Source organism: Cydia splendana, chromosome 23 (assembly GCF_910591565.1).
Source record: "Cydia splendana chromosome 23, ilCydSple1.2, whole genome shotgun sequence".
In the NCBI taxonomy this organism is placed as follows: Eukaryota; Metazoa; Arthropoda; class Insecta; order Lepidoptera; family Tortricidae; genus Cydia; species Cydia splendana.
In genome coordinates, this window is record NC_085982.1 from 11,100,428 (window position 1) to 11,128,059 (window position 27,632).

Here is a 27,632-nt window from a genome sequence, read left to right on the forward strand (position 1 = left end):
TTCCACGTATTCAACCTGCAAGCAGGTGTGCAAATTAACATGCAATATCACTCATGCAATATACTCTATGACATCACTATAACAAATTGTAATAGGAATATATTTGTATACTAGTGCACCGGTTGAAAACCTCAATAGATTTGTATATAATTCGGTGGTCAAAAGCTTTTAGTCGATATTCGTATTTAATGTGGTCAGTTTATTGGTTTTAGCCACTTTTGATAAATAAACATTGATGCATCTAAACGTATTTGTTTATGCCAAATTGAACTGTACAGCAAATAATATAAGTTTGAAATTAGAATGAGCGGAAATCAAATAAAGGCTGTTTTATTTTTGGTTTAAAGCTCGTAATGCAATTAATACAGTCGATGTAGGAATTTCATTATTTAACCCAGTAAATTTTAATCACAAATTACTGAGAATATTGAGTAAATAACCATATTAACCTCGACATAATTTATTTAATTACCATATTTTTATTGAAACAATCTCGCGCGGTTCAAACCCCGGCTCGTACCAATGAATTTTTTGGAACTTACGTACAATACCCATTAGTTGCGTTAAATGTAATTGCTAAATATACTTACAATATTCTGATCCTCCTCCTGATGTAGCCACCTTATCTCAGGCGCCGGGTAACTGTCAACGTCACATGTCAACGTGACAGTCTTCCCGATTTCGGCTTCCACGTCTTTGGGATGTGTCCTGAAGGTTGGCGCGTCTGAGGGACGAGATAAATTGTTAACGAAAATTTTAATATACGATGATCAGTGTTCAATGTTTGCTAAGCATAAGCAATTTACATATCATGCGTGTGGACAAGATGTTGGTTCATATGTTTTATTTTTAATTTTTTTGTATGTATCGGTTTTATATGTTTTGAGAAATACAGAAAATAAAAAGTTTTAGGGTTAAATGGATGCCGTAAGGCTTCAGGAGGTAGTAGAGGGTAAAGGTTTTGTATGTAATATAAAAAAACTGAAATAGATATTACATACGAAAAAAAAGTCAATGCCAGCTTATTCAAAGCATAAAAATTTCTTGGTCTTTAAATATTAACCGACCGGTCTGGTCTAGGGGGTAGTGACCCTGCCTATGAAGCCGATGGTTCCGGGTTCGAATCCTGGTAAGGGCATTTATTTGTATGATGATACAGATATTTGTTAATGAGTCATGATTGTTTTCTATGTCCCTATTTAAGTATTTATATATTATATACACCGTGTTTTTATTGAATTCCGTTAACTTCGGGGTATGGTTAAGTACGTTTAAAAAAACTAAATGGCATAGTTAATTTTGAAAAAAAAATATTTTTTTGCTTTTTTTTCAGAAAAATTAATATTAAAAAGTAATTAAATGTAGCATATAGCGTTGTTGTAACACGGGCATTACATTTAACTAAACCAAACAATTGAAATCTGTGATATATCAATGTCAATTCGAACATCGATCGACCGAGATTTTACTTAAGTTTAGTAGCAAATGTATGAACTCATTCTAAACACTAATCAATATGTAAACCGACCTTAAGGCAAGTGTACAAGCTTGTAGAGGCCTTATAGGAAAAAAATAAAATATTGATTATCTTCGAAATGGAGTTAATTAGAATATCGGTGTCTTTGGGAAAGTTACTTGATTTAAGCTCAGGTATGCACCCTTGAAATTAACGGAAATCAAAAAAAACACGGTGTATATATCGTTGTCTGAGTACCCATAACACAAGCCTTCTTGAGCTTACTGTAAGGCTTAGTCAATTTGTGTAAAAAATGTCCTATAGATATTCGGTAAATGACAGTAAATTCAATAAAATCCTAGATTATTCATTTTTTATGGTTTATTCATTAATTCTCAGGAGTCAAATTTAGAATCCATTCCACGGTAATAAACAACAAATATTTTGTATCAATGCTGTCTCTGGTCACGAAACCAAACGGAATAACAATAACAAAAAGTTAACTGACCTAAATAACATAATAGTGGTGACACGAAAACCGACGCCGAGGTGGCATGTTTGTAAAATATTATATTTATTATAACTTCATTTTACTGAAGCAAAATAATATTTAATTTATTTTTAACGAGCAGAAAGGTATGCGAACGATGCTATTAAGCTTAAAAAATTACTGCCTTGGGTTGGGTGAGACTTGAACTTACGGCCTCTGAATCGATACTCCAGCGATCTGCCAACTGAGCCACCACGACGCGCGAATCCGCGTATCCCGCGTATTGGAGGACCCACTGATTAACAGGCCTCCGGATGGTATGGGCCTGTCAGTTGTTCGGAGCTGTCAAAATTTTGTTCTAACTGACAGGCCGATACCGTCCGGCGGACTGTTAATTAATCCAGTGGGCCCTTTAATAAACGTGAGTCACACTTTAAATGTTGGAAGTTATTCGTATTTCCATATCTGCGTTTACTGTTCTGATTTGACGTCATGATAAGGTGCGTATTGTGTACACCCACTAATTGACGTCATGATATTCTGCGAAGCGTTGGTGGTTTCACAAATTAAACGTAATTTTGTAATGAGGTAATAAACTGAGTGCTACTTATACTTTGTTAAAATGTAGATCCAAATATCTAGGTGAAACAACTTTTTCATGTCACTAATAATATGGCAATTATTGCGAGCGAGACCGCGCGAATGACAGCTAACCGAAATTATTCCAATATCATTCTCATCATCGAGCGCTGGTGGCCTAGCGGTAAGAGCGTGCGACTTTCAATCTGGAGGTCGCGGGTTCGAACCCCGGGTCGTACCAATGAGTTTTTCGGAACTTATGTACGAAGAAATATCATTTGATATTTACCAGTCGCTTTTCGGTGAAGAAAAACATCGTGATGAAACCGGACTAATCCCAAGAAGGCCTAGTTTACCCTCTGGGTTGGAAGGTCAGATGGCAGTCGCTTTCGTAAAGACTAGTGCCTACGCCAATTCCTGGGATTAGTTGCCAAGCGGACCCCAGGCTCCCATGAGCCGTGGCAAAATACCGGGACAACGCGAGGAAGATGATGATCATTCTCATCATCATCATCATCTCAGCCATAAGACGGCCACTGCTGAACATATTAGGCCTTCCCCTTACATCGGCCTCCCCCTTGTATCATTCTAATATCGGTTTAATGTCAGTGCACGTTCGAATTGACAGTGTAGGTTCGCGATGATCATCAAAATCATCTCGTGATCACTGATCACACATCACAGAAACGAATGCGCGAGTAAAGCAGTGCGTGCCCAGAGAGGGCAACTTTGGGGTTGCGTATGTGTATGCAACAGGCAATTTTTTTCGCGATCTCGGGACCAATCCCGCCCAAGCCCATAGTAAAAGTTGCTCAGTATGTATTCATCTAGCAATATAGGTATAGCTTAGGTTTTAAAAAAACAACCTGTATAACCTACAATTGTATTCGAAGGTCGTAGGATAATTTATAAATTATGTAAGAATGACTTTAAAAACTTACATGTAACTTCTAACGTTCTGGAGTCTTCGCTCTTGCCAACTTCGTTGAAAACTTCACATTTGATGACGATATCGTTATATTTTCTTGTTATATTCTCTATTTTCTGTAACAAAAAACATACATGAAATATGGTTGTCTAGTTTGAACTAATTTGTATTCATTGTAGTAATGTTAAAACATAAATTAATTAAAAATTAAAAAACCTTGATGTATTGACATTTTCCCATTTAAAAGGTCCCCGACTGCAATTGAAATAAAATACACAGGTACAGTCACGATCCTAAATGAGCATAAAACTTTTGCGTTTGTTGTTTATAACCTTCACTAAACACTCATATTCTAATAATTTTTTACATTCATTAAGTTGAGTAACTAACACAACTAAAAATTATTTTTGTCTTTTCAGTTCGCTTTTTCGCAGTCGTGTTTTTTAATTTTTAATTAATTTATTTTATTTTATACTTTTTAGAATTTTTACATTCATTAAGTTGAGTAACTAACACAACTAAAAAATATTTTCATCTTTTCAGTTAGCTTTTTCGCAGTCGTGTTTTTTAATTTTTTATTTATTTAATTAATTTTGGGGTCATGATTTCGTTAATAATCATTTGAAGTCACTTTATATTACTTTTGCGAGGGCGTCCTCAGTACAGAAAGGCACGCAGAGCGCCGCATATATCGGGCTACGCCCGACTACTTTGGAACGCGTACAGTGCTCCACGAACGTCGGGCTACGCCCGACGCTTTGAGCAAGAGGGCACTGAAGGCGTCTTGGTAAGGGTACAGCGTGTCACGTATGTGGGCCTACGCCCGACACTTAGTATGAGAGAGTCAAAGGCGCCTGGCTTTGGACCGAGTGCAGCGCGCCACGTACGTCGGGCTACATCCGACTCTTTTACCATTAGGGCGCCGAAGGCGCCCGGCTTTAGAATGCGTACAACGCGCCTCGTACACGCCCGACGCTTTGAGTATGAGGGCGCCGAAGGCGCCCGGCTTTGGTAAGCGTACAGCGTGTCACGTACGTCGGGCTACGCCCGACACTTTTAGTATGAGAATGTTGAGGGGACTGGCTTTGGACCGCGTGCAGCGCGCCACGTACGTCGGGCTACGCCCGACGCTTTGAGTATGAGGCCGGCTTTGGTAATCATACAGCGTGTCACGCTACGCCCGATACTTTTAATATGAGAGAGTCGAAGGCGCCTGGCTTTGGACCGCTTGCAGCGCGCTACGTACATCGGACTACGCCAGAACCTTTAAGTGTGAGGGCGCCGAAGGCGCCCGGCTTTGGTATGCGTACAGCGTGTCACGTACGTCGGACTACGCCCGACGCTTTGAGCAAGAGGGCACTGAAGGCGTCTTGGTAAGGGTACAGCGTGTCACGTATGTGGGCCTACGCCCGACACTTAGTATGAGAGAGTCGAAGGCGCCTGGCTTTGGACCGAGTGCAGCGCGCCACGTACGTCGGGCTACATCCGACTCTTTTACCATTAGGGCGCCGAAGGCGCCCGGCTTTAGAACGCGTATAACGCGCCTCGTACACGCCCGACGCTTTGAGTAAGAGGGCGCCTTCGGCGCCCGACACTTTTAGTATGAGAAAGTAGAAGTCGCCTGGCTTTGGACCGCGCGCAGCGCGCCACGTACGTCGGGCTACGCCCGACTCTTTTAGTATGAGGGCGCCGAAGGCGCCCGGCTTTGGAACGCGTACAGCGCGCCACGTACGTCGGGCTACGCCCGACGCTTTGAGTATGAGGCCGGCTTTGGTAATCATACAGCGTGTCACGCTACACCCAATACTTTTAATATGAGAGATTTGAAGGTGCCTGGCTTTGGACTGCGTGCAGCGCGCCACGTACATCGGGCTACGCCAAAACCTTTAAGTGTGAGGGCGCCGAAGGTGCCCGGCTTTGGTATGCGTACAGCGTTACACGTACGTCGGACTACGCCCGACACTTTTAGTATGAGAAAGTAGAAGTCGCCTGGCCTTGGACCGCGCGCAGTGCGCCACGTATGTACGTCGGGCTACGCCCGACTCTTTTAGTATGAGGGCGCCGAAGGCGCCCGGCTTTGGAACGCGTACAACGCGCCACGTATGTCGGGCTACGGCCGATGCTTTGAGTATGAGGGCGCCAAAGGCGCCCGGCTTTGGTAAGCGTATAGCGTGTCACGTACGTCGGGCTACGCCTGACCCTTTTAGTGTGGGGGCGTCTTTGGCGCCTGGCTTTGGACCGAGTGCATATACTTGGACAAGTTGCAGGAAGCGCACATCTATCTTACGCTCTGAGCCGTAGGCCCTAGGTGGAGCTCACCCTTCGGCCTTAAAAAAAATGTCATCATCATCATAAATGTTAAAATTAAATCAAACCATACGGTTATAATGATACTTTCACGATTTGTTCTGCCAAAGTCGGTGCAGAGTTAGCTTAGACGGACTCTGTATCGTATCGATTAATAAATAGAAGTTATATTTTAAACTTTTCGATTCCATAAGCGCAATTACGAACATGTTTTAAAAACTATGAGTAGTATGTACCTACCTAATATAATATAATTATATTTTCTTATATCAGCGATCAAACCCTTTCCTTTTATTTTAATAAGTATCCCATTCAATAATTATATTTGGTTTTATGAGATTAGCTTCTCTTAACATATTTTGTCAATTCTTACTTTCTCAAAATGAGACTTAAACCCACATGTTGCATATATATTATCAATCGGCTTTCAAAGCCCTTCATTTTGATACCCTACTCGATAGGTTTGCACGATATTTTTTTCTAAAGGTTGCGTAATATGGCGTATTAAGTCCGCCATATTGTTTTTATAATGACGTCACATAGCCTATGTTACCCGGGATGACGTAAGGATTCTAATGATGTATCATACGTCTAAATCGGTTAAGGCATTCAGAAGTTAAGGTGGAATAAAGAAACTCACATACATACAAACATGAACGCTGAAAACAATACACTCTTTTTGTTTGGGCAGTCGTGTAAAAATATAACTAGTTACATTACCAGTACAGGGTAGCCCAAAAATGCGTCGTCAACCAATAAAAAAAAATTCTTATGTCATTAAAAAATAAAACTACACTCATTTAACTAAAACAAATCGTAGGTATTATTCAAAATATTTTTTGTAGGATACACACGCAAACTTTATTTTTAAAATTATGAAATATATACGTCTCCAAAAAAGATAGTCAACATATTTTTGGGCAACCCGTAAAATAGACATAAAACTCATCCTTACACAAATATTTCTACCTTAACACACTTTTGTCAATTTCTCCACCATTTCTACAATTTGCGACCCTCACCGACCTCCCATTCATTACATCCATACATATAATAGTTGTTATCCAACTTTCACGCATGACCACATTGCTGAGGGCACCTTTCTATTTAAACCCTTTTAACCCTAACGTCTATTTTCGACGTTTTTTTGACTTCAAAAGGGTGAAGTGCAGGGTGATTTTTTTTACACCTTGTATTTTGATACGACCTCATATTTTGAGGGTAGTTAGTATAGGCCCTGATGAAGAAAGTTCCAAATGTTTCAAATTAAAAAGAAAGTAATCGTTTTCCGGCCAATCATTATGTACCCTAAAATGGCGTGAGTAGGTGCAAACCTGACATTCAAACCTCGATAACATCATGGTCTAATAAAACATGGTCTTCCATTCCCAGAGTGACACGGGCCTACGTCACAATAACATTGCCACTTTATTTCAACATAACATGTTACATGGGTACATTATACCTATGGTTAATAAGTTAAAATATTTCTTTATAATTTTATAATTTTCATTTATATGTATTTTAGCTTAAATTTTACAATAACGCGTCATTTTTAATTATTTGTTAGCAATATCTTCCGATTCACGAAAGAAATTTCAGACGTTCGGGTAATTTTGTTTACATTACTGGCAACACAGGATAGCGCTGTCACATTTGACAATTCGGATCTAGATAACTTCATGCCCTGACCGTCATCCTTGTCGAACGCGTGTTAATTGTTATTTCCTTCTCGCTCAGTGTCAGCAGTCGCAGTATTTTCCAAACTTTTCACGTCGTAAGCTTGGTAATTAATGTGTAACTGTGAATTCGTTTTTTAAACGTTTGTCTTGTATAGATAAATAAAATTTAATTTAATACATTAGATTTGTTTTATTTTACTATGTTTCTACATGAATAACTTAAAATTAATGCCGTTAAAATAATTTTCACCGTTGGTTAAAATTCTCCCACATTTTAAAGTTTGAGAACCTGTAAACAGCATGATGACGTAGGCCCGTGTCAGTTAAGTCATACGCGAATCTCGGAATAGAGTACCAGGCGGAGTATATTATTATACCATGAAATTAAAAAGAAAGTAATCGTTTTCCGGCCAATCATTATGTACCGTAAAATGGGGTGAGTAGGTGCAAACCTGACATTCAAACCTCGATAACATTTAATTTTACATATGGAAACTGAATGGTGTATATAATAAGTGTTCCGGACGTTCGTATTTTAGTTTTTATTTTATTTTGGGTAGTTCCATTTCATAACTTTGACGATAAACAGGAAATCCCACCTCACCCCGTGGTCCCTCGTATTTGGGGTGAGTTGGGTTTTCATACAAATGTGATTTTGGAAGATTGTTGGATCGATTTTTTTTATTATGAGTATTAGGTACTATAGCTCCATTTTAAATTGGAATACATTATTTTTGTAGCAGTAGCCTTAAAATCTCACCCCCTTTCACCCTTCTCTCCCCATTCATAACCCAACTCTCCCCGCGAACCCTACTCACCCCATTTTACGGTATGGAAATATAGTTTTAAAAATTATATGTGATAGGCCTCTTTGTTTCATATTTGTCTATATCAAAACTTATCTAGTGACCTATGTACCTCATCATCATCATCATCATCTCAGCCATAAGACGTCCACTGCTGAACATAGGCCCCCTTGGACCTCCATACGTGCCGGTTGGAAGCGACCCGCATCCAGCGTCTTCCTATGTACCTATGTCTCACTACATAATAATATGCCTGTGTATTGTAATTGTAGTAGTTGTATGTAGTTTTGTAATTAAAATAGCTTACCAATTCCTTTGTATAGTTTCCTATAATTAGATGTTCATCCATATACCACTTGTATGTTAAATTGGTGGGATTCGCTTCCGCTTGGCACACTAGAACAATAAACATTAATCATTAATTTAATTAGCGATTAAATAACAAATGTAATATTATGGTAAAAGTAACAAATACTTTAATCACACTATTTTGTTAGCATTTAAAAATATATGGAATTTGTTCTCGAAAAAAATAATTCGAATAAATAATCATACAAAGGGCTATAAATTGTGGTTCAATAATATACCTACGTCCAACCATTCTAACCATTATTTAAAAGGCTTAAAATACTTACATTGCCATGTTTGTATATATACGAAATGACCAATTTTGTAAATACAAACCACAACCTATTTAGTAAGTTTAAAAGTGTTCGCCTGCAAAACAAACTAAAGTCTTTGCAAAAAGTACCAAGTAAAACGGCATTTTTACAAAAAAGCATACTTGGAATGGCTCACAAAATATATAATAAGTTACCGGAGAATATAACAGCATGTAAGGACAAGGATAATGTTTTTAAAAGAAACCTAAAAGCTTTCCTTACCGAGAAAGCATACTACTCTATAACAGAATTTTTGACTGACTTGTAAATTATTGATCCTGACCACTATTATCACATAATATTAAGATTTTATTTTCTTCTAATTACCTATTAAGATTTACTGCATGTGATAACCCTGTTTTGACTATTATTGTTTATCTGTGATATTACGATTAGAGTGTGTATTTTTATTGAATTTGTATGCCAATAGGCACGACATAGTGATACTGAAACATTTATTTAACATCTTGTAACCTACCTATGTTGAACAAATAAATCTTTGAATCTTTGAATCTTTACGTCAAATTATGTATAAAATAAATTCCATACTGTCAATATAATTGACAGGAAAGGGGTGTATACGTCTGTAGAGAGAAACGTACGACATTGCGCGACTTGCGACGGCGGCGGCAACCATAGGTGGGAACGAAAGGTCCAATCGCTGTGTCTCGCTCCAACCTATGATTGCCGCCGCCGCCGTCGCAAGTCGCGCAATGTCGTAAGTTCAAATTACACACGCGATCATAATGCGAAATTCTAGACACATAAATCTTTCAAATAAAAAAGTTGTCACAGACATAGCTCACTTTAATTCAGAAATTATACCGTACCTGTACAATAGCATTTATTTACTAGAAACACTTAACCTTTAAATTACGGTGTTGTTAACTAATTAGCATTTAAATAACAACTTTTCAGTCTGTGTACTAAATAAAATATCGTTCTAGAAAGAGTTGAGCTTTTAACTAATGCGAGATCACTTTTTTCTTGGAGAAATTACTTTACTAGAAGTACTAAAATACAGAAAACAAGAGACCTTAATGCAAGCCATTAGGGTACTTTTTTGCACTTAATTGCGTTATGAATTTAAGGTCGTTGTTGATTTTGGAGTATAAATAACCTTCAAGAGCAGATTATTGTCACGAGCACGTGATAACATTAAAAAGTAGCTTAGAATAATCTTTTACTTTGTACACAGACATCTAGTGTAAACATTCGATAGCTTGACGAGCGTTAGCGTTATGTCTATTTTGTATGGGATTTTGAACAGCGCGCCAAGCGGGACGTTTTGGAAACTCAAAATCCCATACAAAATGACACTTAACGCAAACGCGTACGTCACGTCACGCTATTGAATGAAGTTTGCACTAGGGGTACCGTAAGGGTCTCCCCAGATATATCGACGCGCATTCGGCAAAAGCCGATAGGAAAAAGCTTTATGTCCACGCAATAAGAGCGAAAAAGTCGTCGACGCGTCGGCAGGCGCCGGCCGATGCGTCGACGGCTTTTTCGCTCTTATTGCGTGGACATAAAGCTTTTTCCTATCGGCTTTTGCCGAATGCGCGTCGATATATCTGGGGAGACCCTAAGAGTAAAGTCAGCGTAAAAGCATATACTCAAATATTCTCTCGTGTCATTTTGTCACTTTTTTAAATTAGAATTACATTAAAGTCGGACCAAGAAAAGTTGATAGCCGCAGTGCAAGTGTTATCATTTTATAATCGACATCGATTTATAGTACCTAAGTTTAACTCGTGCTTGCACTATTAAACTTCAAATCAAATTGCACCCGTCAAATCAGGGTATGGCAATAAAGGAAAAAAACCGGGCAAGTGCGAGTCGGACTCGCGCACGAAGGGTTCCGTACCATAATGCAAAAAACAAAAACAAAAAAAAAGCAAAAAAAAAAAACGGTCACCCATCCAAATACTGACCACTCCCGACGTTGCTTAACTTTGGTCAAAAATCACGTTTGTTGTATGGGAGCCCCATTTAAATCTTTATTTTATTCTGTTTTTAGTATTTGTTGTTATAGCGGCAACAGAAATACATCATCTGTGAAAATTTCAACTGTCTAGCTATCACGGTTCGTGAGATACAGCCTGGTGACAGACGGACGGACGGACGGACGGACGGACAGCGAAGTCTTAGTAATAGGGTCCCGTTTTACCCTTTGGGTACGGAACCCTAAAAAAATGTAAAACCATTATCATTATTAACAGAAACTTACCAACAGTTGCGTCACTTCCTTCAGGTATCCTTTTGGCTCCTGATTTTATTCTTATCTGCACTTTTGGGGCGTATTTTACCTGTTGACAAAAAATATCCAATTAATAAATGTGAAAACGTTTTAATGGAATCCTTAGGGCTGCTACGTTTTAATTAAAAATACATTCACATAACACTTTTTAAATGTCAAGAATTGACAAAAAATATAATTAAATATATTCAATTATAATTTAATTGGTCGGGTTTAACTGAAGGCTTAATAATGTCGTTAATTAGAGTCATGATTGCTGTTAGAGTTAGATCAAGAAAAGTCTGCAACGATTTAGATAGCACACGCAGTGCAAGTGTTATTTAAAACATCAAACGTACATAACACTTACGTCATAATTTCATAGAAATTTTACGTTTAAAATAACACTTGCACTGCGTGTGCTATCAAAATCGTTGCAGAGTTTAACATCTACATTAAAATTTAATAAATAATATTTTTACGTATTATAATTTTATTTCCTGAGAAATACATGAAAATGCAATTAATTTGTAATTTAAGAATAGTTGGCTGACAAATCAAATAGCGTCGATAATATTTAGGTAATGTGTTTTTTACCAAATAAGCAATTCCATTAAATGTTGAAAATTAATGTATAATATTTACCTAATTTTATGTGACATAATAGACTCAAATATTTCACTCAAAATTACGGATATAACCTTAATAAAACTACAAAGAAAATCCAATAAAAAAAAACATAACACAAACACAATCGCTATTTTATATTCTCTATTAAGACGTTTTATATAAAAACAGATAAAAATACGGTCACAACGGTATGACCCAATGGCCAGTAATATCGCTGGCCATCTGATCATAAAAAGTAATTGGGTTGCCAGTAAAAAGGGGTTGTTATTTTACGGGGCCCGAAAAATACATGATAAAGATACTGGGCCTTTTTTTGGTAACGACCGTAATGAATAGGATTACTGGATACGGCTCAGATATCAAATAACTAGGTATGTCCATATAACAAGTAGGAAAATATATGGACCATTGGTAAATATTCTGGAAAAGTTTGCTCATTACAGACTCACAACGTTTGTGTTTGTGTATCAAAGTTAAAGGAGCATATTATCAATACAATACTTTTTGTTTTAATTAACAGATTTTTTATACTGTATTTATAGGTAGTTTAAATTAGTACTAATTTATTTATTTAATTTTTAATTCTAGTAATATCTAGTTTAGTTTAAGTTAATTTTAATGTAATTTATTAATTTGAGAAAATTTAGTATAGCGAATTTATAATGTATTATTGTATCCATTAACAGATCGTAGTTTTAATTTTTAATGCAATTTTGAAAAAAAAAATGTTTGTCAACGTTTTTTTGTCAGCGTATTTTTTACTCGTTAGTTACTAAATAATAATAAGTTCGGCTGTATATGTTATTAGGTATATTCCAACTGTGTTAATGTGTTCTATGGATTATTATCTTCCCTCATTCCTACTGTCATTTCTGATTCCCTCATTCTTATCAATTCACTGTCAGTAGTAATGTCATTTCTAGTGTCATTACATTTACATAACTCCAATAGTCCAATACTGAAGGTAGATATTTAAAAGATTAATTACTTGCAGTCATTCCTTCATGCCAATCCCTACACTAACACTAAAAATGTAATTACTTCAAAGTAATGTCATTATTCATGATAGTGTCGGGCCCATAATAATATTCACTATTATTAGTTACAACTTATTAGCATATAATAAACTTCTGCTAAATTTCATCTCCCCCCAAGACGTCACAAAGCTAGCAACACTTTGCCCAACGGGATTCAATGTCTGAATAAACTAGTCTGTTTAAAACTTTACAAACGAAGACATTTTAAACTTGCACATGACGTTTTGGTGCAAAGTGCACTTTCTGGCTTTTATGAAAGTGTCTTTGGTGATTGTGAAGTTTTTAGTAAGCTATTTAGTGCTTTTGTCTGAGACAAAGTTATGCTTTAAAAATAAAGTGTTAGGTTATGCACTTAACCTAAAAGGGTTATAAAAGTGTTCAAAATTAATCATTTTTCCCGAATACTTTTTTTCAGTTTTCGGTTAACATAATTGTTATTACATTAACAAACCTTAGTTAAATCAATTTTCTTCAAAATTACTATTAGTCTATAAACTAAAATGTTATGAAATTAAATCCGATCTTCATCACGTTGAAATAAATAAATTCCAACAATTTTTTAAATGACAATCGGGACAATGGTAAGCTTACCCTGTCCGTCCGTCTATTCTTCTGTCTGTCTGTCCGTATGTATGTATATCTGTCTGTCTGTCTGCCTGTCTGTCTGTCTGTCTATCTGTCTGGCTGTCTGTCTGGCTGTCTGTCTGCCTGTCGTTCTGTCTGTTTGTCTTTTATCTCTTCAAACTTAAACTGCTCAACCAAGTTAAATGAAATTTGTTATGGAGATAGTTTGAAGCCCGAGGAAGGACATAAGACAGTTTATATCAATCATCATCATACCACGCAGAGGAAGCCGCGGGCAGAAGTTAATTTTAATATAAACAAATAGTTAAAGGTAGATATAGAGCTACATCTATACATTTTATCCCTCATTTATATTTTATCCCCCATCCAAGTTTATATCCAATCCCCTCTACATCCGTGTATAGAATAGTAATTTCCGCTTAACAGTCTTTTGGGCGACAATAATTTTTATCACGCCGTTGACGCTGTAACGTTTTATGTCGCGCTCTGTTTGTCAATAATGTTATTTTATGACGTGTGGTTTCGATTAAAAATGTGATGACATTAGATTAGGTATTGAACTGTTTCTGTCAATGGTTTTTGTTATGTGTATATGACATTTGTAGAAAAAGGGAGCCAACGATTACAAAATCGTAATATGTTGATTACAAATTTGCAGACAAAAAAGTAGTTTGTAACTAATGATCATGTTCCCGTAGGTATAAAGCAGTCATTTATTATAAAATTTTAATCATTGTAATATTCATACTATGAAAAAAGTAACTACAAAAACAAAGACTCGGGCAAACTCCATAATTTGATAAACAAGGACAAGTATCATTTGAAATAATGAGTCAAAAGGAAGCTAATATGGCTAAAAACATAATATTTGAAACCTAGTGTACTAGCATATTAGGTGTCAAATTGGTGGATCGAGTCCGGAACACCACCCTACGCTCCAAGATCCAAATCGTCGATGTAGCTCGGAAGGCGGCCAAGCTAAAATAGGACTGGGCTGGTCACTTCTGCCGAATGCCGAATGAGTTGTGGGGCAAAATCGCTACAGAGTGGGAGCCCGAAAACTCAAATCGGGGAGTTGGCAGACCCCGCCGGCGATGGCGGGATGAACTAGACTCCTTTTTGAAGGAGTGGCCAGACACAGCATTGGTAAGAGATCTGTGGAGAAATTCGGGGGAGGCCTTTGCCCAGCAGTGGGACACGTTAGACTCCAAATAATAATAATAATAATAATGTACTGTTTGCCATGACCACCCATGAAACATAAAGATATTATTGATAATAAATCTTCCCTGCATTGACAACTCAAGTGAAATTTATTGCCAACACTCTATTTTATTGAAACATAAATCATACGTCCCTTTGCAAACATAAGGGCGCGTGTACAAGCAAAACAGACAAGGCTTTTTACGGAAATAGGAATATGTAAGAGGAATATTCATATTTTATTCCTTTATTACTAAGAAATTTACAAAGTAAAGAAATTAAAGGGATAAAAGGAATTCATATTTATTCCTTTATATTCAAGAAATTGACAAAATAACGAAATGAAAGGGATAATAGGAAAATGTACAGTTTATTGAAAGTTGTCCACTATTTATTTATTTTGACATTTTTATGACTCAGAATCACGAGCTTTTTAATACGAGAAAAAAGTGTCACAAGGTTTATATTTCCATGCCATTATTTTTCGTACATTTTGTATGACGGTAATGGAATAGTAAGATCGAAGAAGTATGGAAGTTTTTGACACGTTTTTGCATAATTAATTGTAAATTTCAAGAAACAAGGGTAGTTGAAGTAAAAAAATATTTGTACAACTATGAATAAAATTATCTCAAACCTGCTTTTGTTTATTTATACTATATTTTCCTTTAAAGGATTTGGATAAGTCAAATATGTTAGTCTGTTTTTAATGACAAAGTTAATCATTAGCCTAAACTACATCGATATTGATTTCACACCTTACAATTTTATTTGTCTAGCAATAGGTAATAAAATAATATAGTTTGAAATAAGTTACAATAATGTCACTTCTATATTAAATAATAAATAAATAGAACCAACATTTGTAACACCAGTAATCTCCTTGAACAAAATCAATAGGTATCTACTCGTAACTACTCGAAATATACTTTGCAAAAGTGTACAAAAAATTACAAATCAGAACCTTCACAAACACAATATTTGCACATCCGTCCTAAATAAATTTCAATATTCTTTATTATAAACTACATATCAGAAGCAAACAAACAAATAAACCTGAACATTTCATCTCATAAGCCCATTTTTTCATAGGAAGTAAAAAAAGGGAAAGAAATTTTCATCATATGCAGCAAATTCAACGAGTATGTTTACAGTCCTCCGAACTACAGAAAAATGCGTTGTAAAATGAACCTTATTCCCTTCTCTTACATCTTTCCATTCTTTATCATTCATTGCCCTCATTCGTGCAATCGATTTTGTATTCTATCTTCTTGGATTAAAGTTCATCCTCGTTGACCCGGGGTTCATGTCGAATTCTATCTCAATATTTTATAAGACCTCAGTATCGGGGTGTCTTACGATTGCCTTACCCAGGAAGTAAGAATTTAGGAGCAGGCAAATTTAATGTGGAGTTTCGTGCTCGGTAAATATTTAACGATTACAGGAATACATTTGCTTCGTACAGTAGATAATGTTTTTTTTAATATTTTCTTCAATTTGCTTTTCTTTCATTATTATTTCAATAAATAAAATAAATAAATAAATAAATATTAGGGGACATCTTACACAGATCAAACCTAGCCCCAAACTAAGCAAAGCTTGCACTATGGGTACTAGGCGACGATATACATATAATAATAGGATTATTTGCAATCGCAAGTGTTTACAATCAAACAAATCTTTAATTAAAACAAGCTTTCTCTGTTTCAATCATCTGCTTGTATTTTTTCCTTGCAAATAAATTGGATTCAACTTCAACATTTGTTCAACTTGAATGTTTATTTACATTTGTAAAACCATCTGCTTTTACAACTGTATCCCGTAAACCAAATATATACTGTAAACAAACCTTTGCTTGGCAAAACACACATCAACAAAATCAGGACATGTGTGTAAGGATTTCCGGTCCCATTAAAAAAAGGTTTTTTTTTTGTTTTCTTATATACACGGTGTAACATGAGGAAACCGAATAATTTCAACAGCGTATTCCTGATCATATTTAGAGACAAAAATGTCCTATAAACTTTTTTGAAATTCGCCTAGTTTCAGAGTTAATACCAATAAAAAAAAACTAGTTTTTATTGTTACATAGTGCAAAACGCCTTTTAGATGGCGATGTTGCTATTATGGGACGTAGTCTAAATATTCTTATTGATAGATTTCAAAAAGTGAAAAGTAACACTTTGCAAAAACTAAGTTTTACAAAAAAAAGTAGGTAAAAATCCATTTTAAGTGACAAGTTCACCAATATCATTTACTATTTATGTACATTATACATTAAAAAAATTGAAAAACCAAACAAAAAAAAAATTTTTTCCTTAATTTACCTAAACTCATATTACATTTTTTCCTTCTTTTGATCTCCGAAATGCGTTGTTAAAATCTTTCGCATTCCTCGTGAGCACCTTGTATAGGTATCGGATGCTAAAGTGATGAATTCAAAATCTTTAAATAATGATATCTTTTAACATCAGTGCACAGTTTTATAATTGCTTTTGAGTAATAATTTTCGCATTTGTGTAAAAATATTGAAGCTTACTTAAATTTCAGCTAAAATATGTCGGGGTGGAAAAAGGCGGATAAGAAATGGCGTTACTATAGGTATAAGTATGTAAGTAAAGAATTATACCTAAGCGCCACTTGCACCAACCCACTAACCCGGGGTAAACCGGTTAAACGGTTAACCCAGTTGAGTGTCAAATTGTACTGGTAACCATGGTAACTCCAGGTTTATTCCATGGTAACTCAGGTGGCCCTAAGTGTTTGCAAAATACCATTACTTAATCATTTAATCGCCCACTACAACGGTCTCCAACTAATTTAATGGTGTTTGTCTATGTGTTAGATCTTAAAAAGCAGATAAGCAACTTTATTATCGTAACAATTGTTACTTTATCGCTCCGATTTCCAACCAACACTGTTCTGCTACATCTTTCATAGCTCCGTTTTGTGTCGGGTGGAAAAAAGCGGGCAAGAAAGGGCAACACGAGGGCGGAATACGGAGGAGCGGCAAAACATTCTCTGTTTACTGTTTTCTGTGCTTCTTGCTCGGAAGAGTGTAAAGTACATTAATACACATCTATGAGGAGCTTCTGTCTTTCTGCTTAGACTCAAGAGTGCGTAGATTTCTGGGTAAACAATACTCTTTTCCGTTTATAAAAAAAAATCATAGTCATTGCAAATAATTTCAAAAGCCTTGAGCGAGACGGTTTCAATATACTACGAGGTTTAAATATACTTTGCTACCGAGTGAAACACAAAATTTTCCACCACATGCGAGGACAATACTAGCTGAATAACGTAACAAAACGAATCCAAATAAAATCTATTAATTAAATATTTGTGATTCAAAATTTTATTATCACTCAATTCTACCAGTTAACATGAGACGACAACTCAAAATAAGCATTTAAATACTTTGCACTATAGTGGATAAAAAGCATCTTTTTCATCAGTTTTTGAAGAATAAAAAGTGCCTTTACGATCAGTTGTGGTGATAAATTATTTAATTATGTAAATGTATTTTATTAACTTCTTTCTTTACGGATTTCGTGCTTACGTTTTCTGTTTTACAAAAGATTACCAGCTTAAAGTACCTACATTAATATTGTGAACAACTTTTGTCTTTGTACTTAGCATTAACTCGAGCATGTTAGGATTAACTTCGAGTTCAGTTAAGAAGTTGTTTATAAGCTATTTGAAGCTTGTAGGACGCTTATAACATAACGGAATTAATTGATGTTTTTTCATGAGAAGCTGTTAAGTCATTAAAATTGCTTCTAATATTTGTTCAAAATATTTAAAAAAATGTCAGTGGTTGTATCGCGGTGGAAAGATCGTCAGCTGACCGCATGAACATGTAAACAATAAAATAATTGTTTACCAGAAACTTTGTCCAAATTGAAACTATTTTTTTACGAGTTTGGGTGACTGCAGTGCTGCTCCTCAACCCACAAACGGAGCGGCAGCTGGCCTCTACGGGGGTTCATAATTCATAACACATCGCCCCTAAACCACTTTTTGGGTTATCGTCCGGGATGCTATTGATCAAGGATATCTGTTGCCTGGGCCGCGTACCTAAAATAGGTACATATTATATAATCAAAATAAGTATAATATAAAGTTGATTATGGAGGAGACTGTGGCTGTTATTGAATAAATGTTTATACAAATGTCTTGAAAGACTTCTTTGAAAAGATTAAGTTGTTTGAAAAAATTTTTCCTAAGCTAAGAAAACTCAATTCTTCAAAAGATAAGGATTAATTCCATAAAGCAGATTTAGAATAAAAGATTCGTCTAGATTATTCATGAAATAATGTGCCTTTTACTAAATTTAGTTTACATTTAAGGGTCTAAAGATTTGAAGTATTCTTTGAAGAGAAAACTGGAATATTTATTAACATAATTCAGATCTTGCCTTTGACAATATTACAACTGTGATCTTCTTTAAGTAAGATAACTTTTAACAAGCCTTTTGGAAGATACTTTTGTAAGAGTAAAGTTGGTACTTTGATACCTTTTAAAGTACTTACTTTTCAGTAAACATTTCGATCAAAAATACTTCGGAATAAAAAAAACTGATTATTCTAAATCGAGTCAAATAATGGGTACCTAAGAAATGAAAAGATGTGAGTTCATGAGAAAACCACCATCATCGTGCATCGATTCTACTCAAGATGTTAAATAAACAGCTACCGTTAAACAACCATACAAATAATCCAACGCAGTATGAAAATGAACGTGGGAGCAACCTAGTTTGAAAGCGATGGAAATAGATTTTGGTATTTGTGCTTCAATATTCTCTATACAAATATAGACTGTCAAATTGTGCTGCAAAATCCTCTACACAATTTAGGAACTGAGACAATGACTATGCCTTGTGTGCATATTAAGTTTATTCTCTTCGTGAATTGTGTACTGATAATTTAGCAGACGTCTATTTCCCAAGTAGGTTTATGAGTTTGCTAAAACTATTTTTAGAGGATCTTTGACTGAGTAATGACTAGGTACAGTCACCACACGGGATTCTTGCGCCATTTAGGGTCCTGACTAAATTGTTTGTTCAATGTTCAACGCTATGGAATGGCCAATTTAGCTAGAACCCTAAATGGCATAACAATCAAGGAGCGTGACTGTACATCATCTCTACTGAATCATCGAATTCTCCTATAAGGATCGAAAGAACTCGTGAAAAAAAAGACTAAATTAGAAGAAAAAAAATAGTTTCTAGCTTTAAATTAAATTGCTCATTCTTTAGATGCTGTAGAGCCCCACTAAACTTAAAAATAAACTCAAAAGGGTGTAAAAGTAACAACTTATACGAGGAAGAATCGATAAAAATGTATATCCTTACCTCAATTTGAATGCTAGCGGCTCTGTAAGCCCGGTCCGCGGTGTTCTGCGCCTGACAGGTGAACGTTTGGTTATGGTGTTCCTGCTTCGGGGACATCTTTATTATTGATCTGGGGACAAATGGTGTCATATTATTTATTATATATACAAACCTCGCTTGTAACATATTACGCATATGCCTATGCATGGGTAAGCTATGGCATCATCTTGTGGGGAAATAGTACGGACGCACCAGATCTCTTTATATATAACATTATGTAGATGTGGGATTTTAAAGATAGGGCGTTTGTATGTAGTCGGGGTGACCATAACTGCCAGTAAAAAGAAAAGCTCAAAAGTAGGTTTTCTTCCGCAACTACAATTTTTGCGTGACTTTTTAGTGACGGAAGATATTGTCCGGGCTAATTTTACCTGCGTTATGCGTTTACCTTGAAATTGCCAAACTGAATGTCAAAATTTAAGAAAAATAATATTATTATTGTGTCATTCTAACTACCAATGGCGCACATTTTGCAAAGTATTGCAGCGTTTATTGTAGCTGATAATAAATTAACATTTTTATTTGAAAAGACACAACTTCAATTAGTTTAGTACATATCTGATATTAGTGTGATTACGACACCTATTTATTAAAGTGAAAGATAGATAATCCTAGTAAATATTAATGGATTTAATAATTTTAATTTCCCTCGGCGTTACCATTGTTATCAAACAATAAATAAAAATAAAAAACACAGCAGCAAACCACGATTTCGTAAGCAAATAGTTGTTTAAAAATGCAGGAACCATTTAATTCCGTATCAAAATATCATAAAGCGATATTTATGATGTTGTGTTTGATGCAGAGAGCTTTCACCATAATGAAGGTATATTATGAATCCGGGTGCAAAATCTGCATTAATTTAGATCGTATTTTGATAAAGTTGCTTTGCATTCTGCTTCTATTAAAAGCTCACTTTGATATTATCTTGACAATTCTATGATTAATTCAGTCGACGTTTTAAGTGATTTTGTATATTTTAGTGACATTTAAGTTTTAATCGATGAAATACTAATAATTATTGAAGTTTTCACTTCTGTGGAATTCGCTATTGTTTGTTATATAATTTGTGATTTAAAAACTACCCAAGCTGTTACGTTTAATTCCCTTTTCTGCAATACGTATTTCTACAGCTACTATTAAATCTATTGAAGGAACGTTCGGGTACAAAATTTGCATTAATCTAGATTCTATTTTGATCAAATTCAGGGTGCAGATCTTAGCGCCAATGAAGACGGTGCTTTGCATTTTAGTTTAATTAAGTTCCTCATTTGATTGAGATTATTCTTTTTGACAAATCTTTATATTGATAATTGAAATTCGTTAGGTTATTTAAGGTTTATTCAACTCTTTTAATTTACTTTATGTATTATTAGTATTCTCATTTATTTATTTTTCTTCTTAAGTTAGGTTGTTTATAATATGAATATAAAAGTAAAATATAAAAACACTTACAAAACAATAAAAAAATACATATAAACACATTATAAAAAACCTAACCTAGGGTGCCGCCGTATTAGTATTATTAATAGGTACCGTGAATAGGGATGGCTGGGGTGAATAGGGACAAAATTTGAATGTGATTTACCTGACAATTTCTTAACTACCCACACAAATTGTATCATACAAAATCTACTATTATTTTCAATCGACAATCATTTTGTGTGGGTATTTCTAAAGTTCCAATATTTAGGTAACAAACTTACCAAGACGTTCTATACAACGATTCTAATTCAGGTGGACACAATAATACTCCACAATCCAAATTAAACATGGACCTTCAAAGGGATACTAGGCTGATTCTGTTTTAGAAATGTTATATGGTTTATCTCATTTTGATACGACAGTCTTGTGTCGCCAATAATTGCGAGCAAAATGCCTAAAGAAGACGATTCTTGATTGCATTTCGTCGGCACCAATTAGCATGAGTTCGGATTCAAGCTACGTCAGTATTACTGCGGCAGTAAATGCAGTAATGCAGCGTGAAATTGCTACTGCAAATGTCGAAAAGTGTCTTTCCGTCTGTCCGTCTGTCCGTCTGTCCGTCTGTCCGTCTGTCCGTCTGTCCGTCTGTCCGTCTGTCCGTCTGTCCGTCTGTCCGTCGGTCCGTCTGTCCAGCCGTCTGTCTGTCACCAGGCTGTAACTCATGAACAGAGATAGCTAGACAGTTGAAAATTTCACAGATGATAATATTTCTGTTGCCGCTATAACAACAAATACTAAAAACAATGTTTGCGTAATGGTACAACCCTTCGTGCGCGAGTCCGGCTCGCACTTGGCCGGTTTCTTTTTTCTCAACACACACAAACATTACTGCCGCAAATGTTAAAAAATCCGGGCACAAACATCGATTACTGCAGCAGTAATGCTAGTCCAGTCTAAATCCGAACAAAAACTTAATATGATTGGTGCTAAAGTTCAAGGTCGTATCAAAACAAAATGAAAACTATAAGTGGTCAGAATTGGACTTTATGTAGAAACATTCAACAGACATTTGTATTGCTCAGTTTGTATTGCGAATTATCCACGACCCTTTTGCTGTAGGTAGAGCTATGTTCTTATTTGGAGAATAACAACCTGAATTGTGTTTGAATCTCAAATGGTTTAAGATCCCCTTTGGTATTGATTCAATGGAACCTCGAAAGCAGGAATCTCGACGGAGAAAGAAAGGTTTCGACTAAAAGAGGTTATTGTAGGTTTTTCTTCATCTTAAGAACTCTTAAGATGTTTGAGTTCGTTTAAAATAATTGCGAGTGACAGGGAGACTCAACCAATGAAAATTTCAAATTATACAAACATGTAAAGTACTTATTATTGTATTCTTCTTCGAAATAAAGATGTTTAATAAGTCATGACATCGACATAATAATATGGAAGTAATAAAAGAAAACATTTTATTTTTGAGATATGAAGTCTTCGAGTTATGAAGGTAAATTATTTGTATTCACTGGATCACCGTAAAGCCGTACCGTCTTTGATTCCGTCTTAATATCTGGGAGACCGAGCATTTCTCGGAAAACATAAAAACTCAAAAACGCGCTTTTCCAGAGATATAAGACCTGGGTCGATTTTCGCCCCCAAAAACCTATATATTTTATCCTTCTCTTACAAATGCAAAAGTCAAAATGACAGATTGAGACAAACGAATTAAAGCTAATTGAGGCTTTTAGCGCGTTCATGTATTACGTCATTAGTCTTTGAATGGTTATAAATAATATTGTGTTTAATGTTAAAGTAAAGAGGTTTCGTCTCTGGGTCGAGTTATCGAGGTTCCACTGCCCTGTATTTGTACAACCAGACGTCCTACGTCTTGCTTGTAACTTACCTAGCCGTGAACCGTTGACCATCCGACAAAGGCTCCACAGTGTATGTTACGCCTTGTGTCAACACGCCGGCGTTACTGTCCACCCAGGTTATCTGTGAACATATATGTACATGAGCTATTTTGTCTATAACATCTATATATTTGTAATAAAAACGTTTCGGAAAATGGGATTTTCTGTAGAAAATTGTTAATAATTTGAATACGTTCATAATATTTTTTTAAGGAATAATAGGCTTGATTATGTTTTTAAGAAAATTTGTGTTTATAGTCTATTTACTGTGTCCACAGGAACGACCCCTAAAGGATAACTCATGCTATATAACGGTCGGGGACCGGGGCAAGGTTCCAACACTTCGTTTTCTATGATGACCATATTATCACGTGACTCTTTCTATAAATAACTATAGTATCCGACGCCTCGACCCAGACCCGGACCGTTCTAAAGTGAGTCAACCTTAAAGCTACCGCTTAAGTAACTATAGGTAGGTACTGAAAAAGATTAAGATCTCTGATATTTAATTACTGAGTCTTGTAAGTAGATCTAAAAAGATAATACTAAAATGATTAATGATTACTTTGACTTTGACTTAGGTATTACTTATTAATCTCAAATTCAACCTGGTTGAGCTACAGGCACCCATAGCCAACGAAGGCTACGATAACCTATCGTTCAATAAAAATGGACTGCAATTCGATTTCACTGTGACAGTGCAATTGAACCTCCTAACGGGGGCGTTTTACCGTGAAATTGATATCAGTATTCGAAATAGAGTAATGGTTTTGTTTTAAACCTGAAACAAATATTTTGTTCCATTTTAAATTGAGAGGACCCAATATATTTAAGTGATACGACAAAAATGGGGCATCATTCCAATTCAAATTCACAAGCAAACCTTAAAAGAAATCAATAAGACACTCATTGTTTTGATAGGAAGATAAAATTTCGAAACAGAACAAAACCCCGAGACAAATTTGTCAAGCGTAAAAGTTAAATTTTCCTCACATTTGTAACCGATACCCACGAGACGCCTAAAAAAACAATTTGAAAGGAAAAACACGCTGATTTTGACCAGCCTTAACATGGAAATGTAATCTTGGAATAAAGATTCCCCGCGAATACCCTGACATATTTACCTATGGGAGATAAGCTTCAAAGAAATACTGCCTGTTTACATAAACGTCCAATTTACGTTGCTGGTGTCGACGTATTCTATTTATTTAATCCGGTTAAGTGAATAGGTATACGACCCATGAGACTTCATACAATTAGGACTTAAAATTGAAAACGATGTACCGTAGCTTAGAGGACCTTTGGGACGAGTACAAAGATTTATAACGGTAAAATAAAATTGACTGAGGGTTGGGATGACAAAGTTTTAAAAGGGGAAATTGGCATGTGGAAACAATGTTGCTTTTACGATCGAATTGAATCAAAGCTAATATAAAGAAAAAGAGATTGGAGGTTTAGAAAAGTTTCCTTTAACGAATTTGCCTATAATAATGAAGTCGAAGTGAAACACAGACTTAAAAGTACACCTTTTGTACAAATTACTTGTAACTAAAACTGAACTTAACAAGCGCATGTAGAAAATGGCGATAGTGAAATTTAGCCATCTTCGGGACCACTAAGACAATTTTTTAATGTTCAAAGTTATTAAAAACGCCGTTTTTGTAAATACTAATGAAGTTAAAGTGATTGTAGACTTTGAAGAAACGTTAACTGTTCTAAGCAAAATAGAATGTATACGAGTAGTTAATCCGTGTTTCTTGTAACGTAATTAGTTTAATGGAACTAGGAGTCGGAGTGCTCTGATCATTAGCTAATTTTGTTTAAGTAGTTTGCTGTATTATTGATTACTATGTTAATAGGATTGGAGTTAATAAATTGGAATGCTATGTATTATTCAAGCTTTTAGTACTCGTAATGGTAATGTGTTATCGAATATGAACATGAAAGTAGTTAATGTAGTACTGAAATACATATATTGTAGATACATCATTAAGATAATTTGACATTTTAATTTTCTCTTCGCTTTTGAATATTTTAGTAGATTCAATTTTTAACAGCCTTTTAATAGTAACAGTAAAAACCAATTTAATATTACAATAAGTCCCGATGGGTTTACCATGAAACTCTGTGATAAGACTGATAAGACCATTTTACACAGTTACAATGCATCAAATTATCTTTATCATCTGCTCACTCATTGTAATTTTTGTGATTGTGACGCACTTAGATACGTTGAGAAGTGTATATATAAGATACCAATTACTTTTCTTTAAAGCCTCTAAAGACCACAGTAATGTTTTTATATATCGTAAAAATCACAAGTAAGTTTCGGGTTTTATAAAAACCTTTTCATATTTTATCCAAACCTTGCTAAAAGCCCGATGTAAACCTAAATATCGGCATACATTTCCCTGGAACCCAATTCCACCGAAAGAATCGCCCGGAATTTCATTCAGTACCAACAAAAATGTCATCAACGCAAGCCAATCCAGAATTTTTCACTCACCTCAGCTGGGGGTTTTCCTCCGACGGACTCGCATTCTAAAATGATGTTTCTGTCTTCTGTCGTAGAGTAGAAGTTGCCTTGCAGGATTCTCGGCGGTTCGGGCGGCACAAGGACAGTCAGGCGGGCGTACCGTGACCTAATAGCCGGCTCCCCTGTACAAACCATTTTAATTTGAGCAGTGATTTCCACAAGCGCATATATACTGGGCCTTGCTACATCAAAAATCAACCATAACACTAAAAGCTTAAGGTAGGTTTTCAAAGTTGTAAGGCTATTAATTACGACTTTTTGTAAATTGTTCTCATTTATGTAAGTGTAGTTGTATTTGTAACCTAATTCGGGGTTGTCTTTAAATGGTGGTCAGAGTCATTATTTGATAATATGGCGGCTAAAAATGGTTTGTTGTGGGCTTCAGCAAATTAATTTATAGTGGTTTGGTCATTTGTTTTACGGTTTCGGTTATTAATTTTCGGTTTGGTCATTCATTTGTTTTATCGTTTAATTTGGGAACATTAATGCAACAAATAAGTTTGTTTGTATTTATATTATTACTGTGTTTTCTACGATTAATAATACCTAAATATAAAGATACTTATTTTAGTTTAGTGTAAAATGTACCTCTTTTTGACTTTATTTCTAAAACATGTCTTCAAAAGTAATGAAAGCTTTTGAAGACTTGTTTAAAACTTTGAAACTTTGTGAATAAATGTCCAGTTCCTTATAAAATCTATACATAGGTACCTATTACGGTTGTTAATACAGCTAGAAAATTCTCATTAAAATACAGAGTGACTTTGACCTTAGGGCTATAAATAGAGAAATCGATTCTAATCACCAAACTAAATTACATTTGTTCTTCAACTTTTGGAATTAGTTAAGTTTCTTGGTATTTTTATTTTCATGTAGGTAGTCCAATTTCATGTCTAAGTACAATAGTGTAATTACTTAGATTGCTTGTTGAAATAAATTTGTAACTCAAACATACCTAATAAATTTTATAGTCAACAAAGATATACAGCGGCAGCGATAATTAAATAAAGTGAACTAATGTTTGTGGGCGTGTATTAATGAGATTACTGCGTTATGGCGTAATTGTTATGATTATTATTGGTTGCATGTTTACTTAAATTAAATGTTTTGTGTTTCTACGCATTGTTATTTACATAAGTAAATATGCTTTATTGTGTGTATTTACATATTTACATTATGTTTGTTTTAAAAAATCTGCTCTCATTTTAGTCTAGCTTTCCAGTCTTGTTGAAATGCATTGTCAACGTCTTAAAATTTTCTTAATAATATATTGCAGTGGGAATTTTCATTCCCTTAATTATCTGGCACCTTACAAAAAAAATGACATTTTCTTTCATGACGGGCAAGTTTCTTCATTCACCTCCTTTGCCTACATATTTGTGTTGCATCTCTCTTTCCTACAGAAAAAAAGAACTACGAACTGTATTTACGCAAATTGAGCAAGCATCAACTCCATTTCTAATTTAACTTTTATATTTTTAATCAAAATCCAATAATAAACAAGTCCTTTGTTAAACTCGCTTCTCTAATAAACGTAGTTTAATTCAATAAGTCAACGCTATATTTGGGTTGTCTCGGCAACTTGGGATTTGAACACAATTTAATAATCCACAGAGAATGAGGAATAAAGACAATGAAAGTCGGTTCCTCCAGATAGTTTCCTATGGAACTTTCTGTCTCAAACAAAGTTTGCAAGTTAAATAGTGCAAAGTTGTACAATTTTGCCGCAAGCCAGTTGTCCGTTGTGCCTGGTTGATAAAAACAA

At 35.2% G+C, this 27,632-nt stretch overlaps 1 protein-coding gene across 2 annotated transcripts in view; it reads right to left on the minus strand.

The window, feature by feature from the left end:
* LOC134801809 (irregular chiasm C-roughest protein) overlaps window positions 1–27,632 on the minus strand; it is a 77,975-nt gene that overhangs the window by 25,468 nt on the left and 24,875 nt on the right. For both annotated transcript variants that reach the window (XM_063774428.1, XM_063774427.1), the window contains exons 4-10: window positions 25,838–25,989; window positions 23,322–23,413; window positions 19,958–20,066; window positions 11,141–11,219; window positions 8,556–8,644; window positions 3,467–3,569; window positions 591–724 (exon numbers count right to left, since the gene is read on the minus strand). In XM_063774428.1, coding sequence (XP_063630498.1) covers window positions 591–724; window positions 3,467–3,569; window positions 8,556–8,644; window positions 11,141–11,219; window positions 19,958–20,066; window positions 23,322–23,413; window positions 25,838–25,989 — 758 coding nt within the window. The remainder of the gene's footprint in view (window positions 1–590; window positions 725–3,466; window positions 3,570–8,555; window positions 8,645–11,140; window positions 11,220–19,957; window positions 20,067–23,321; window positions 23,414–25,837; window positions 25,990–27,632) is intronic.